Source organism: Argentina silus (genome assembly GCF_951799395.1).
Source record: "Argentina silus genome assembly, chromosome: 16".
Classification (NCBI taxonomy): Eukaryota; Metazoa; Chordata; class Actinopteri; order Argentiniformes; family Argentinidae; genus Argentina; species Argentina silus.
Window position 1 is genome coordinate 4101036 of NC_139670.1, and position 12665 is coordinate 4113700.

General features: G+C 43.1%; 1 protein-coding gene across 1 annotated transcript; it reads left to right on the plus strand.

Annotated features, from left to right (window-relative positions):
• LOC310817308 (inhibitor of nuclear factor kappa-B kinase subunit alpha-like) lies at nt 1-10980 on the plus strand. The gene is made up of 22 exons (XM_083687826.1): nt 1-392; nt 590-700; nt 957-1051; nt 1356-1473; nt 1846-1915; nt 2027-2115; nt 2269-2358; nt 2526-2650; nt 2945-3052; nt 3910-4045; nt 4618-4812; nt 5203-5305; nt 5747-5870; nt 6467-6618; nt 6882-6943; nt 7079-7188; nt 7585-7634; nt 7874-7979; nt 8093-8240; nt 8382-8452; nt 8797-8896; nt 9434-10980. Exons 2-22 carry the CDS (start codon nt 596-598, stop codon nt 9497-9499), a joined length of 2223 nt encoding a protein of 740 aa, XP_083543952.1. The 5' UTR covers nt 1-392; nt 590-595; the 3' UTR covers nt 9500-10980.
• Nucleotides 10981-12665: the final 1685 nt, after the last annotated feature.

Sequence of the window (12665 nt, forward strand, 5' to 3'; positions counted from 1 at the left end):
TGTTATGTCAAGGTGCATTGAGCAGACATGATCATCTTCAGATTCCTGTGAAAACGGCGGACGACTATGATATGACATTTCGAAGTAACGTCAACTACGCGTTTAGGTTATATCGTTACATCAGCAATTATCGGACAGCTTGATATATTGGCAATTGTCGAAGCGTTTACACCAGCGACGCTAACGTTAGCACCGACTAGCTAGCTGGCTATGTTTACAACTGAGCTTCGTTGACAGGTCTCACCTAACCTAACATGGAAAATATGGGTGATTGTATCATTTGATTAGCTCGCCTCATCTTGATTATATTAACCTATTCCGAGTGCGGACCTTGAGCTATTTTCTGGCGGTGGAGCTCAAACTGACTGCAAGCTAATCCCACACCAATAAAGGTAGGAAGGCACAACTCGAAAGTTGTTGTCAGCTACGCTAGGTTAGCACGCTAACCCAGATACTGCTGTGGCTAGCGCCAGCTGAGAGCTAGCTAGCTAGCTATAATTGGAGATGCATTGTTATTGACGAATTTGTCGGGCCAGCTAACGTGTGAGCTAGCCTCTCACCTGTGTCTGTGCAATTGACTATGTTACAGTACAGAATGGAGAAACCTCCTTTCAGACAGAACCAAAACTGCGGAGATTGGGAATTGAAAGAGAGACTAGGCATGGGAGGGTTTGCCCACGTCTACCTCTACCAACATAATGTAAGTAAACCAACGTCATAGTCTTATGATTTCACCCCACCCTAATCAAAGATTAGCTACTGTAGTGTACAGTACAGTGTTACAAGATCAGTCAACTCTTGCATTTAAGTGAAAATAATTCTTATTTAATCATTATGATTTGGGTGCAATGAGCCACTTCCATTTCCTTCGTGTAAACAATCAGCCTCCGCTTTGAAATCAGTCATAAAGATGGATAGAGTATTGTTGAGGCATTTCATAATATCTCTTTTCTCAGGGCACATCTGAAAAGATAGCAGTGAAAATGTGTCGCCTGGAGTTGACACCAAGAAACAAAGACAGATGGAGCAGAGAGATCCAGATCATGAAAAAGTTGGTAGTCTTCCTGATTGTCATGTGACTATCATGCCGACCCAAGCCCCCCCCCCTGGTCCTGTAGATCTAGAAGAGTTGTATTAGCCTATAATCAATATGGTCATAGCCTCATCTTGCTCTCTGTCGAGATGGAAATGCAGCCATAATTTATTAATTAATAATTTCTTCCATCCTCTCAGATCTACTGGAGTGACTAGGCAGGAGGGGCTATAGGGGTCGATTTGGAATTCAGAATATTATTGATGTTTTTTTTGGTATTTGGTTGCAGTACCTTCCCAACCCTAACCTCATTCCTCTCCAGGTTGAATCATCTCAATGTAGTGACAGCGAGAGACGTCCCAGAGGAGATGACACACATAGCCTTAAACGACCTTCCACTATTGGCCATGGAGTACTGCTCCAAGGGTGACCTGCGAAAGGTGAGGGACTTGTGCAGTAGTCAGCATGGTTCTCCCTTAGGTATGTCAGAGGGGCTCTGCACCACGCTGAACTGTGTGTTTAGGAATGAAAGTAGCAAGATTAACTAGCTTTTGATTGTTGTTAAAAACGAAAGTGAATGTGAAAAACTTGACAATGTTCCTCAGTGAATTCAGTGTTATGGCTCTGTGTTTTCTGTGCATTCTGATATGAGTAAACACAAGTCAAGAGTTTTGATAATGCAATCTAGCGCCACGATATTCGAAAATCCTGGGGAGAACCCTGGTAAGATCAGAGGTAAAATGGTTGTCTTGTCCACCCCACACACTGCACGCAGTCGTGCAGTTTGTTTACAGTATGGTTTACTTTTCCAGATGTTGAGCAAGCCTGAAAACTGTTGTGGACTGAAAGAGAGTGAAGTGCTCTCCTTACTCAATGACGTTGGTATGTATTGAAGCTACTAGCACAAACTTCATGCATTGTATTCTGTGTGTCATCGTGTTAGTTGTTTTTTCCCCACAGAATTGATTTCTGACTTCTCTCTGTGTGCGACAGGATCGGGAATCCAGTATTTACATGAAAACAAGATTATTCACAGAGACCTTAAACCAGAGAACATAGTGCTGCAGGATATCAATGGAAAGGTAATAGATGGGAAAGTTTTTCATTTCTGGAGGTTCCAAGGATTTCATTTCTGGGCGTATGTCATGTTCCATTAGTGACCTGATCCCTCCTTTTCTCTTGTCTTCTCTTCCTCTTTTCTCTTTTCTTCTCTTCTACCCTGTTCTATTCTATAGTTGGTCCACAAAATCATTGACTTGGGCTATGCTAAAGACTTGGACCAGGGGAGTCTGTGCACCTCCTTCGTGGGCACATTGCAGTACCTGGTGAGTACCTGGTACCTGCAGCAGGATCCCTCTGCAAACACTCATTGTTTTCAACTGATTCTCCAACAGACCACTGTGTCTTTCGTAAGTTTTGCTGATTGAATAAGAACTGCCTTACATTACAAATACTGTAACTTACTAACCTTTTCTTTCTACTTCCCCCCCAGGCTCCTGAGCTGTTTGAGAACAAGCCCTACACAGTCACTGTGGACTACTGGAGTTTTGGCACGATGATATTTGAATGCAGCTGTGGCTTCCGGCCCTTCCTGCACAATCTTCAGCCTGTCCAGTGGTAGGTGTCACATTTGACTTTCCTCCTGTCGTACCACCCTGCAGACGTAACCTTCAGTGTGTCATATTTCTTGAAATGTGTTGTGTTGTATGTATCCACGTTAGGTTTTCATTTTGGTGAGGCAAAATGGTTGAGTTGGTACAAAAGGTGGGACGTTCGCCACAGCTATTTGGTTTGATGCAGATGTGCTGTACAATCATTTTCTTGTCTTGACTCTAGGTAAGACTCACAGTACCAACCAATCAATCAATCAATCACCCACCTAAACGGCTGTTTTATTGCTGTTATTTTCAGGGCCAGCAAAGTGAAGAATAAAGGACCTAAAGACATCATGGCTGTGGAGGAACTGAACGGAGAAGTCAGATTCTCTACACATCTACCCTACCCCAACAACCTCAGCAGGTCAGAGACCAACACCGCTGTGCTCCCATCCTGATGGCAACACTACAGATCTGTTGACGGCTCATATAACCTTACCATAGCTTCGCTTGGTCTATTTACTACCACTGTATCCACTGCTGTAGATCTGAGTAGTAGTAGTAGTAGTAGGAGACAACTTTATTATCCTCCATGAGGAAATTTGTTTGCAGCGTCACTTACAAACAAACACAACACACACATTCAACACATATACAGTACCAGTCAGAAGTTTTGACACACCTTCTCATTCAATGGTTTTTCTTTATTATTTTTTTAAATTATTTTGTACATTGTAGATTAATATTGAAGACATCAAAACTATGAAGGAACACATGGAATTATGTATTAAACAAACCAGAATATGTTTTATATTTTAGATTCTTCAAAGTAGTCACCTTTTGCTTTGATGACAGCTTTGCACACTCTTGGCAAGGTGTGTCCAAACTTTTCACTGGTACTGTACAAACGTACATACAAACATATAAAAAAAACATTAGTGCACTAAATAGTAAAATGATTGTCCATAACTGTGTTGTTTGTTATTATTGTCCAGTTAATTCCATTGTAAAGTACTGGTTTGGTACGGTGTAAGCAGCAATATGGTAACAAAATAATAATAATAATAATAATAATAATAATAATAATAATAATAATCACAGAGGCTATCAGAGGGCAAGGGGTAACACTTTCTATATATCTGTCATATCCAATCATTTCATGTCCACAGGTGTGTCTAGTGGGTGGGTAGGAGCTAGTGGTTAATGTGGATTTCAGCAGTAGAGTTGATGCATTTGTTTCCCTCCTCCGCCGGGACATATTTTAACGTTGCGCTTATGCAGGACCCTCCTGGAGCCTATGGAGATGCTGCTGATGCTGATGCTGAAGTGGGACCCTATCCAGAGGGGGGGCAAGATCAGCCCCGACAACAAGAAACCACAGTGCTTTGAAGCTCTGGAACAGATACTGAACATGAAGGTTAGCCTGCTGGATCCTCTTATCTCTTGAGCCAGCGGAGGAGGAGTAATTCAAGGCCATCGTTCCTCTGGCAAGGCTGACATCATCTATTTACTGTAGTTTAAGTCCCAGGGCTGGATTAAGTCAACCTTGTTGTTGTAAGAACTATCCATCCATATTCATTCTTCTCCCCCCCCCCCCCCCCCCCCGAGTTAATGAATATGCCCACATTATGCCTTTGAAGGTGTGGAGATAAATTAAACTATACTTGTTAGTGTGCTGAATTAGCCTGGATGTTGGATTGTCTTAAACAGTGAGTTGTTGTCTAGTGTATGAGTGTCTGTGGAACAGGGACTCATGTTCCAGCTCTGGAGCTTTATTTATTTGCTAAACAAAAAGGCAGGTGAAAGGCTAGCGGTTAGAATATAACACCAGGTGCAGGTGAGAACCTGCAGGAGCTAATGTGAGAACCTCACCACAAAAACAAACAATAATTACATAAACCAAGAAAAAAAAAGAAAAGAAAAAGTTTACACATTGCATTTCTACTGTGTCTGCAACGCTGTAAACGTTTCACCTCGCTGAACCGTCAGGTTGTCCACATCCTGAACATGACCACAGCCCAGGTGCACTCCTTCCAGCTGGCCCCAGAGGAGAGCCTCCACAGCCTGCAGAGACGCATCGAGACGGAGACCAAGATAGAGCTGGTCCACCAGGAGCTGCTGCAGGAGACCGGGGTCTCTCTGGACCCCAGGAAGCCCGCTGCTCAGTGTGTCCTGGACGGGGTGGTGAGACTTTGGCCCTGAATACTTGGAACTTCTTACAATACGTAGTTTCTTCCTCCTCCTTCCTGCCTTGAACAAATCACTGATCTGACGTGACATCATTGGTTGTATCAGTGGAAAGTGATGAGTGATGAGTAGATGAGTGATTACTTTGAGGGGAGGAGAGGAGGGAGGATGCATTGTATTACACCATGTATTCCGAGGCTCTTATGTTTTGCTTTTGCTTCAGTGATGTAATTCCACAATTGGTTAGTTAAAGAAGCCCCCCAGAGGGGTGAAAATCATTGTTTGTCATGAGGTGTACCTGGCTAGTTAGTTAAATGTAGTATGTAAGTTAGTATGTAATGTTTGGTGTCTGTTAAAGTGATGGTGTACATTTGTTTGTCTATGCAGAGAGGCTGGGACAGTTACATCGTCTACCTGTTTGACAGGAGCCTCACCAAGTACTCTGGTCCCTTCAGCGCCAGGCAGCTGCCTGATAAAGTCAACACTATCGGTGAGTGGGGCTGCACTGCCTTGAGCCTGGCATGTCGCCTCCTCCTAGCGTCCTGCTCTTCTCTTCCAGGCTGTAAATGTTTTATTAGGCTTCTTCTGGTCGTTGAATCACGACAATACGTCGCTTTCTGAAGCTGCTACTGGCCATCATCGTACTTTTTTTTAATAATAATAATAATAATAATAATAATCCTTTCTCTGGCACTGTGACTGCCCAAGGCACTGGTTCTTATCGAAGGTTTTTTTACTTACGATGACTGATGTACGGTTGATTCACTTACTTTTACTCTCAAATGTGCTTATTTTTAAGTCGTTTCAGATAAAAGCGTCTGCTAAATGACTTTGAGATGTAATGTTAAATGCTTGCTCTTCCTCCGTACTAACCCTGACTATATGTCCCCCGTCTGTGTCCTGATGACTGTGGTCCGTGTCCGTGTCACAGTGCGGGAGTCGAAGACCCCGCTGCCCCTGGTGGTCCTGAAGAAGGTGTGGGGCGAAGCGGTGAGCTACATCTGTGGCCTGAAGGAGGACTACAGCAGGCTGTTCCAGGGGCAGAGGGCTGCCATGTGAGTTGGCCTGACCGGCTGCACAATCACTCACCTCACTCACGCATTTTGACTTCCATTGTGCTTTCAAATCTTTGATCATTTGGACTGAGCGTGTCCTGTTTTTTCTGGATTTATGAGGGGTATTCTCTCTCGGTCTGATCGGGGTTTGTGTGTATTTAATTTTTTATGAACATTTTTAGGAATTATGAAAGCGAAGTAATGCTTTCTAGGCAGTTTAAATTAATGTCTGCACACTGGTATTACTGTATGTCTGACTCAGTCTGTGTATCTGAGATTTAGTATGATTATAGAGAGGAAATGAGAACTCTGTTGTTTACATTTTGAAATCATAGAGGGAAACTCTGACCGAGAGGTGTACACACACACACACACACACACTCACACACTCACTTACTCATACACACACATAAACACATGACAGTCAAAGACAAAGGAAGAAGTAGCCACACTTGCTTTCCAGGAATGAACCTTCTCCCCCCCTCTCCTCCTCTCCTCCTCCCCCCCTCTCCTCCTCTCCCCCTCTCCTCCCTTCCTCTCCCCTCTCCTCCCTTCCTCTCCTCCTCCCCCCCTCTCCTCCTCTCCTCCTCTCCCAGGCTGAGTCTCCTGCGCTACAACACCAACCTGACCAGGTGCAAGAACGGCATGTTCGCCTTCTCCCAGCAGCTCAAGGCCAAGCTGGACTTCTTCAAGAGCAGCATCCAGTATGACCTGGAGAAGTACAGCGACCAGATGCACTATGGCATATGTGAGTGCCTGGCATGCTGACTGCCTGATTAGAAGTTACTCATAAGTGGTGATCTAGGGTCAGATTACTCTACCCCAAATCCTAACCTTTGACCTTTAAAAAAATGACCCAAGATCAGAGCCTATAGAGGCAACTGTACCCTATGCTATATAATTATTACAAAGAATAATTCATTACCAATAATGGTAATGCACATGGTTTGATGATTGTAGTACTGTCCTGCTCATGTTCAAGATGCTGTACTGTTATTTCTTTCTCTACAGCCTCTGAGAAGATGCTGAAAGCCTGGCAGGAGAACGAGGAGAAAGCTGCTGCCTTTGCACAGGTATTGGCTGTTGCTTTTACTTTTAACTGATATCTCGATTTCTGTTATTTCAAACACATTAAGCTGAGGCGTCGAGGTGGGTCATCTCCATTGAGCTGCAGTGTTTTGAGTGCGCATACCGCGTTTGTCCTCTAGGTGGCAGAAGTGAACCACCTAGACGAGGAGATCATGTCGCTGCACTCAGAGATTGTGGAGCTGCAGAGGAGCCCGTATGCCCGTCGCCAAGGAGACGTCATGGAGCAGCTGTGAGTGTTCCGCAGTAGTCATGGCAGCGTTGGGAAAGATGGCAGGCTGCCACGGGTTCCATTTCTGAGATTATATATTGACGTGTAAATGCCTCCCAGTCTGCCTAGGCTTGAGATGCATGACGTAGGTTAAAGGTCTAGCCAGTCTGAAGAACAAAAGCTCAGGAGGATGGGTGTGTGTCCAACTGACGCAACAGCTTGCTATATGTACCCTGGCTTTAATTATATTTCATTGCTAGACGTTTTGAAGTTGATATTGCTTCAATTGCTTGAGTCTGAAATGTATAAAGGTAAAAGGTGAAATAAGTGGTGGCGTCTTCTGAAAGCCTCCTACAGGTTTCAAGAGCATTTTCTAAGTAAGATGACATAATTGCTGGTTTCCTGTTGTCGTTGCAGAGAGGAGAAAGCTATCGAGCTCTACAAACAACTGAAGATGAAATGCAGAAGTAAGGATGTTTCTGGATGAACTGGCTGACCCACATGTCAATGAATGGGGCATCTTCATTCCTGAAAATTGTATTTAATTGAATCTCCCATCATGGGTGTCGAACTCTTGTGTGATGCCCATGTGTTGAACAGTAATACACGTTGTTGCTTCTGTGACGTATTCTCCTCAGTGGCTGAGTTTGAAACCTGGTGTTTGTTTGTTTTGTTTGTTTGTCCTGTACGACGCGTTTCCCCTCAGTGCCAGAGCCAGATGTAAGCAGTGACAGCTCTGAGATGGTCAAAGCCATCATCCAGACGGTCCAGAACCAGGACAAGGTTCTAAGGGACCTCTACACACACCTCAGGTAGAGAGGGACCTCCTACGGGACCACTACTGACTGCTTAGCTCGGGTTTTAGTTCTGCTCTCTCTCTCTCTCTTTGACTTGCTGAGGTGTTGAAACATTCTCTCCTCTGCAGCAAGATCCTGCTCAGCAAACAGAAGATCATTGACCTGTTCCCTCGGATAGAGAAGACCCTGGAGAACATCAAGGACGCCGACAACACTGTGATGCAGATGCAGATCAAGAGGCAGAGAGAGTTCTGGCACCTGTTGAAGATCGCCTGTGTGAGTCATTGAAGATGGAAAAGTCTTACAGTAGTCTGAGCAAATGACCTTAGTTGAGACCGTCGATCCAATTAAAGCGGGTCTGAGATTAGAGTGAATTCTGTTCCATCTCTGGGAGTAATTCTTTGTGTTCTGTCCCAGGCTCAGAATTCCCAGCGGAACTCAATAGCAGCCCCCCACCCCCTCACCTCCCTACCTGGACCCAACGACAGGTACTGTGCGTGCGTGCGTGCGTGTGTGCATATATGACAGGGCTGCATAGGATTGTAATAAATCAACTATGGTATCATCTGTTACCAATGGCATCACGGTATCATATGTTGTGTTACTCACCAACTGCCAATGGATTCCGGAACACTCACCGCCTAGAGTGCAGAGTGTTCTATGTGGTGTTTACCTAGCAACAATACTTTGATTGGCTACAAAATGAAGCATCATAATGTATGTGTTTTTGGTGAACAAAGTGACCCTTGGCGCTCTAGAATGTTGACAATTTGGGCGACTTTACTCGCCCTCGGCACTGAAGGAGTTGAGCCTGTTGTCGTCTCTTCCATAGTGACGCTGCCCCCCGGCTGCTTCAGGAGAACCAGAAGTACCTCAGTCAGCTGACCAGCCTGATGCAGGAAGCTGCTGATGACCAATCCAAGAGCATAGTGGTAAGTGAGTTGGGGCTTCCTTCATGACCAACTAGATTGTGGGGTCCTATTTCCTTCCTTCCTTCCTTCTATATTTCTTTCTTTCTTTCCTTCTGTGTCTTCTGTTAGTCACCACCTCTCAATTGGGTGTTTTTGTTATTTACTAGTCAAGTTTTCATATTTAGTATTTTATATCAGTGATTAGTTACATCACAGTTCAGGACAGTGGTGAAGCTCTGCTTCTCTCTGCTGTAGGGTACCAGTGGCTGTTAGCACAGTCATAGATAAGTGTATTGACCCAATTCCTGAGGCTAACTGGCAGTTTACATTTGAAATCTCGTCCGTTTAGAACACGTCTGGTAAGATGGCCTGTCGGGCACACAAAACTGTTTTTACGACACTGAAGCTGCAGTACTGTGCATTGGTTTAAACCATAGGCTAACATCAGGTTTAAACCATAAGCTAACATCAGATTTAAACCATGGGCTAACATCAGGTTTAAACCATGGGCTAACATCAGGTTTAAACCATGGGCTAACATCTTGGTTTTCTTCAAAGGACCAAGACTGGAGCTGGACTAAATACGAATCTTTGTCTACGAAAGTGAAGAAACAGAATGCGTGAATATGAATATCAACATCAACAAAGAAAAGCACCATCCAGCTCGCCCCTGCCTGCCTTTCAAGGAACACTACAGGACTGTATGTCGCTATCAAGATGGAGTCATGGTGGTTAGTTGTATATTTTTATGTGGACTTACTTGGTAATTCACTTTAAATGGCTGACCTTAGCCTCTAAAACAAGGCTGATGATGATGATGATGATGACACAAGCTCAGTGGTCTGGTTTCCCTACCCGCCATTTTCTCATCTGGTGGAACGAGCGTTGGATTATACAGTATAGCATTGTTTTTATATGAGAAAAAAATATATGTAATCTGAACACAGAAACTGTCATGTAAATTCTCTCCAAGCAAGTAGCCTATGAATACATCAATTATTTTCCTTTGCCTCAGTGAGCATTGTGCAATCTAAAAAGTACCACTTATTTTATCATAATTCAAGAGTTAAAAATTATCGCAAAAACTAAGCAAACTGTAGCATCAGATTGTCAGCCAAAGGATGATTCTAGAATGTTTAGGGTAATGGAATTTGATTGGTCAGAAATAGATTGTTATGCATGCTATTGGTATTCAGTTACATGGTCTCTGAAAAACAGAGGCAAAGTGATACAGGGAAAAGGAAATTACAATCAAGCAACAGCACTTTGATACTCACAAGTACCCTGTCTGTAACGTGGAAGAAATCAGAAGTTCACAGAAAGACATTTCTCCTAGAATCTCATTTATCAGACTGGGTTAAGTGCGTTAGCTTACATTAGCTCTGTTCCAATCATTGAACAGGACAGAAATTGTATTGAAATGTATTTAGAATCAAGTCATCAATGGTTCAAGGTGATTATATTTTACTATATACTGTACATGTGGAACCTAAGGGTTTGGTTTGTATGTCAGTCTTACAGTATGTTAATTTTCATATTATTCACAATCTTATTTTGAAATTATATTACCATGACTAAACACACGTTCAATAAAATGTCAGAAATCCTGGTCACTCATAGTTTATGTGAGAAAGGACGCTGGTCATATTAGGTCCATATGTTTAAACGTCGATCTGTTGGACCTTCTGAAAAGATTATAAACGCCACCAAAGTTCAGTTGGTTTTGTAACGTCATGCACACTGGCAGTTTATTTGTGAACATCATTTTCACTGGATGCACAATGTATGGAAATGTTGGCTTGGACATGGTAAATGATTGAATGTACTATCCTGTAGTTACAACCCACGAGTGTAACTTAAGTGTTGAGTTTGTAACAAAGAGAAATGAGGAAAGCGTTGCTCCAGAGAGGAAAAAGTTGTATTTATGTAGGTAAAGTGCAATGGAGGATTTATTTTTAGTATTTAAGTATAATGCTATGTCATTATTTCTTCAACGTTTTGTTTCCATCTGATGGTTTGATCCTGTCTATGAATGTTTACTTTTTAGTAACTGTATTGTAAAAATATCAAACATTTGCCTGGTATTAAAATAAATAACGACTTTGGCATGAATTGTCTTTTTATTCTTCAAAGCTTTCAGGAAACTCACACTGGGTCTGTAGATAGAGATCTCATTGCTTGTTCTGTCATGGAGAGTCAATGATTAAGATGTGAGTCACTGACCAGAGCATATGTTGTTTCTTACATTTTTCCTATCCTGTTATTATGTGACCTGCATTTCTTTGTCTCTGTTTGGGAGACTCATGCTCAGCTGGCCTGGCTGCATGACTGCTTGTTGAAGTGCAGATGTTTGTCAGGAAATGATTTAGAATTAGGGAGAGAGTGTTTGAGGAACTGGACACATCATGTCCGGATGAGGTCGGCAAGTGAGTCATGTCACTGGTCCAAGAATCTGATCTGAGTATTCTCTGAAAGACCAAAATCAGCAGTATTTTGACATTGGCCGTGGTATGGCATGCTGTGGCATAAATAGTAACTGCTTGTAATTATACCAATTGCTGCTGTAGTAGGATTTAAAAATAAACTTGTAGGTTGCCAGAACCACAGTCTAGGGAGAGTGGTTTTGTAGCTAAGTCTGGTGGCTTCACTTTGTATAGACGATAAACCAGAATGTGGTTGAAACAATGTGAGAATTCATTCCCTGTTCATAAACCTACTTTATGGTTATTCTTGTTCTAGTATAAAAAAAAAAAAAAACAGGGTCAAATACTTGAAAGTACAGTACTATCGGCTTGGAGTTTGCACTCTTTGGACTGTACCTGGCTAACTGAATCATGTGTAGCTTAAGTATTCACAGATATGTGACCTGTATTTGACCCAGGTCTAAAAGACCATGGAAAAGATGGTGATCCTTTTTAAACGAAACCTGTTGCTATTGTTTCAGTGTGAGTGAGCAGCAAAAAAACCCAGAACAAGCACAGACACAGAAATCCTAATACCCATCCACCACCCTTTTGATTAAAACCAGCAGTGTTTTAATGTGTTTATGGCTGTGAATCACAGTGAATCACCATAGTCTTTACCATGTGGGAGTAGTCCCGGCACCAGCCTCAGCCCCCCCTCTTAAAGCTTAGCTCTCTCTCTCTCTCTTCTGATTTTCATTAAACTAAAACCGTCTAATGTTTTGGAGTGTTCCCTATCGTTATGTATTACAGTAGATATTCACTCTCTCTCTAAGTTGTGTAGTTGTACTACATAGCCTCACTTAGCCCCTGTTTTTATCCTTAATGATTTGATAAATTAATTCAATCAAGTTCATTCACTTATTTAAGTCACCCGAGGCTTTTTGACTGCAGACAAAGCCCCTTCTCTTAAAAGTCTGAGCTGAGTTGACCCAGACGCTGAGGAGGGCTTCACTGGGAGCCAGGCTGCCAGCAAAGCTCTGAGTCACTGTTTGCATCCCAATCCATTTCCCCCCAGTCACTCACGAGACTGCCAAGGAATCCCATTAATATAGGAGAGAACGGCCTGCAGTCCTGTCCTCTACCACCCCCCCTCCCCCTCCCGCTCCCCCTCCCCCTCCCTGAAGTATTCGCTCCACTTCCCCTCATGCATTTAGAAGCGTTGTACTGGTCTAAAGCATGGTATAGAAGGTTTTATCACCATGTTGCTTCCACCAATCCTCCCTTTATTAAATACGCGAGGGAGTGGTTAATGAAAGCATACTTTGGGGGAGAAGGGGAGAGAATGGGATCGTGTTGGCTCTTTAAGGCTGCATGCGTGCCAGGCT

Bases quoted from the DNA above. Each gene is read 5' to 3' on its own strand.
- LOC310817308 (XM_083687826.1), top strand. From the start codon at position 596: ATGGAGAAACCTCCTTTCAGACAGAACCAAAACTGCGGAGATTGGGAA. The intron at 1,474-1,845 runs GTGAGGGACTTG...TTACTTTTCCAG, and splicing joins CCAAGGGTGACCTGCGAAAG to ATGTTGAGCAAGCCTGAAAA. The intron at 7,189-7,584 runs GTGAGTGTTCCG...TTGTCGTTGCAG, and splicing joins GGAGACGTCATGGAGCAGCT to AGAGGAGAAAGCTATCGAGC.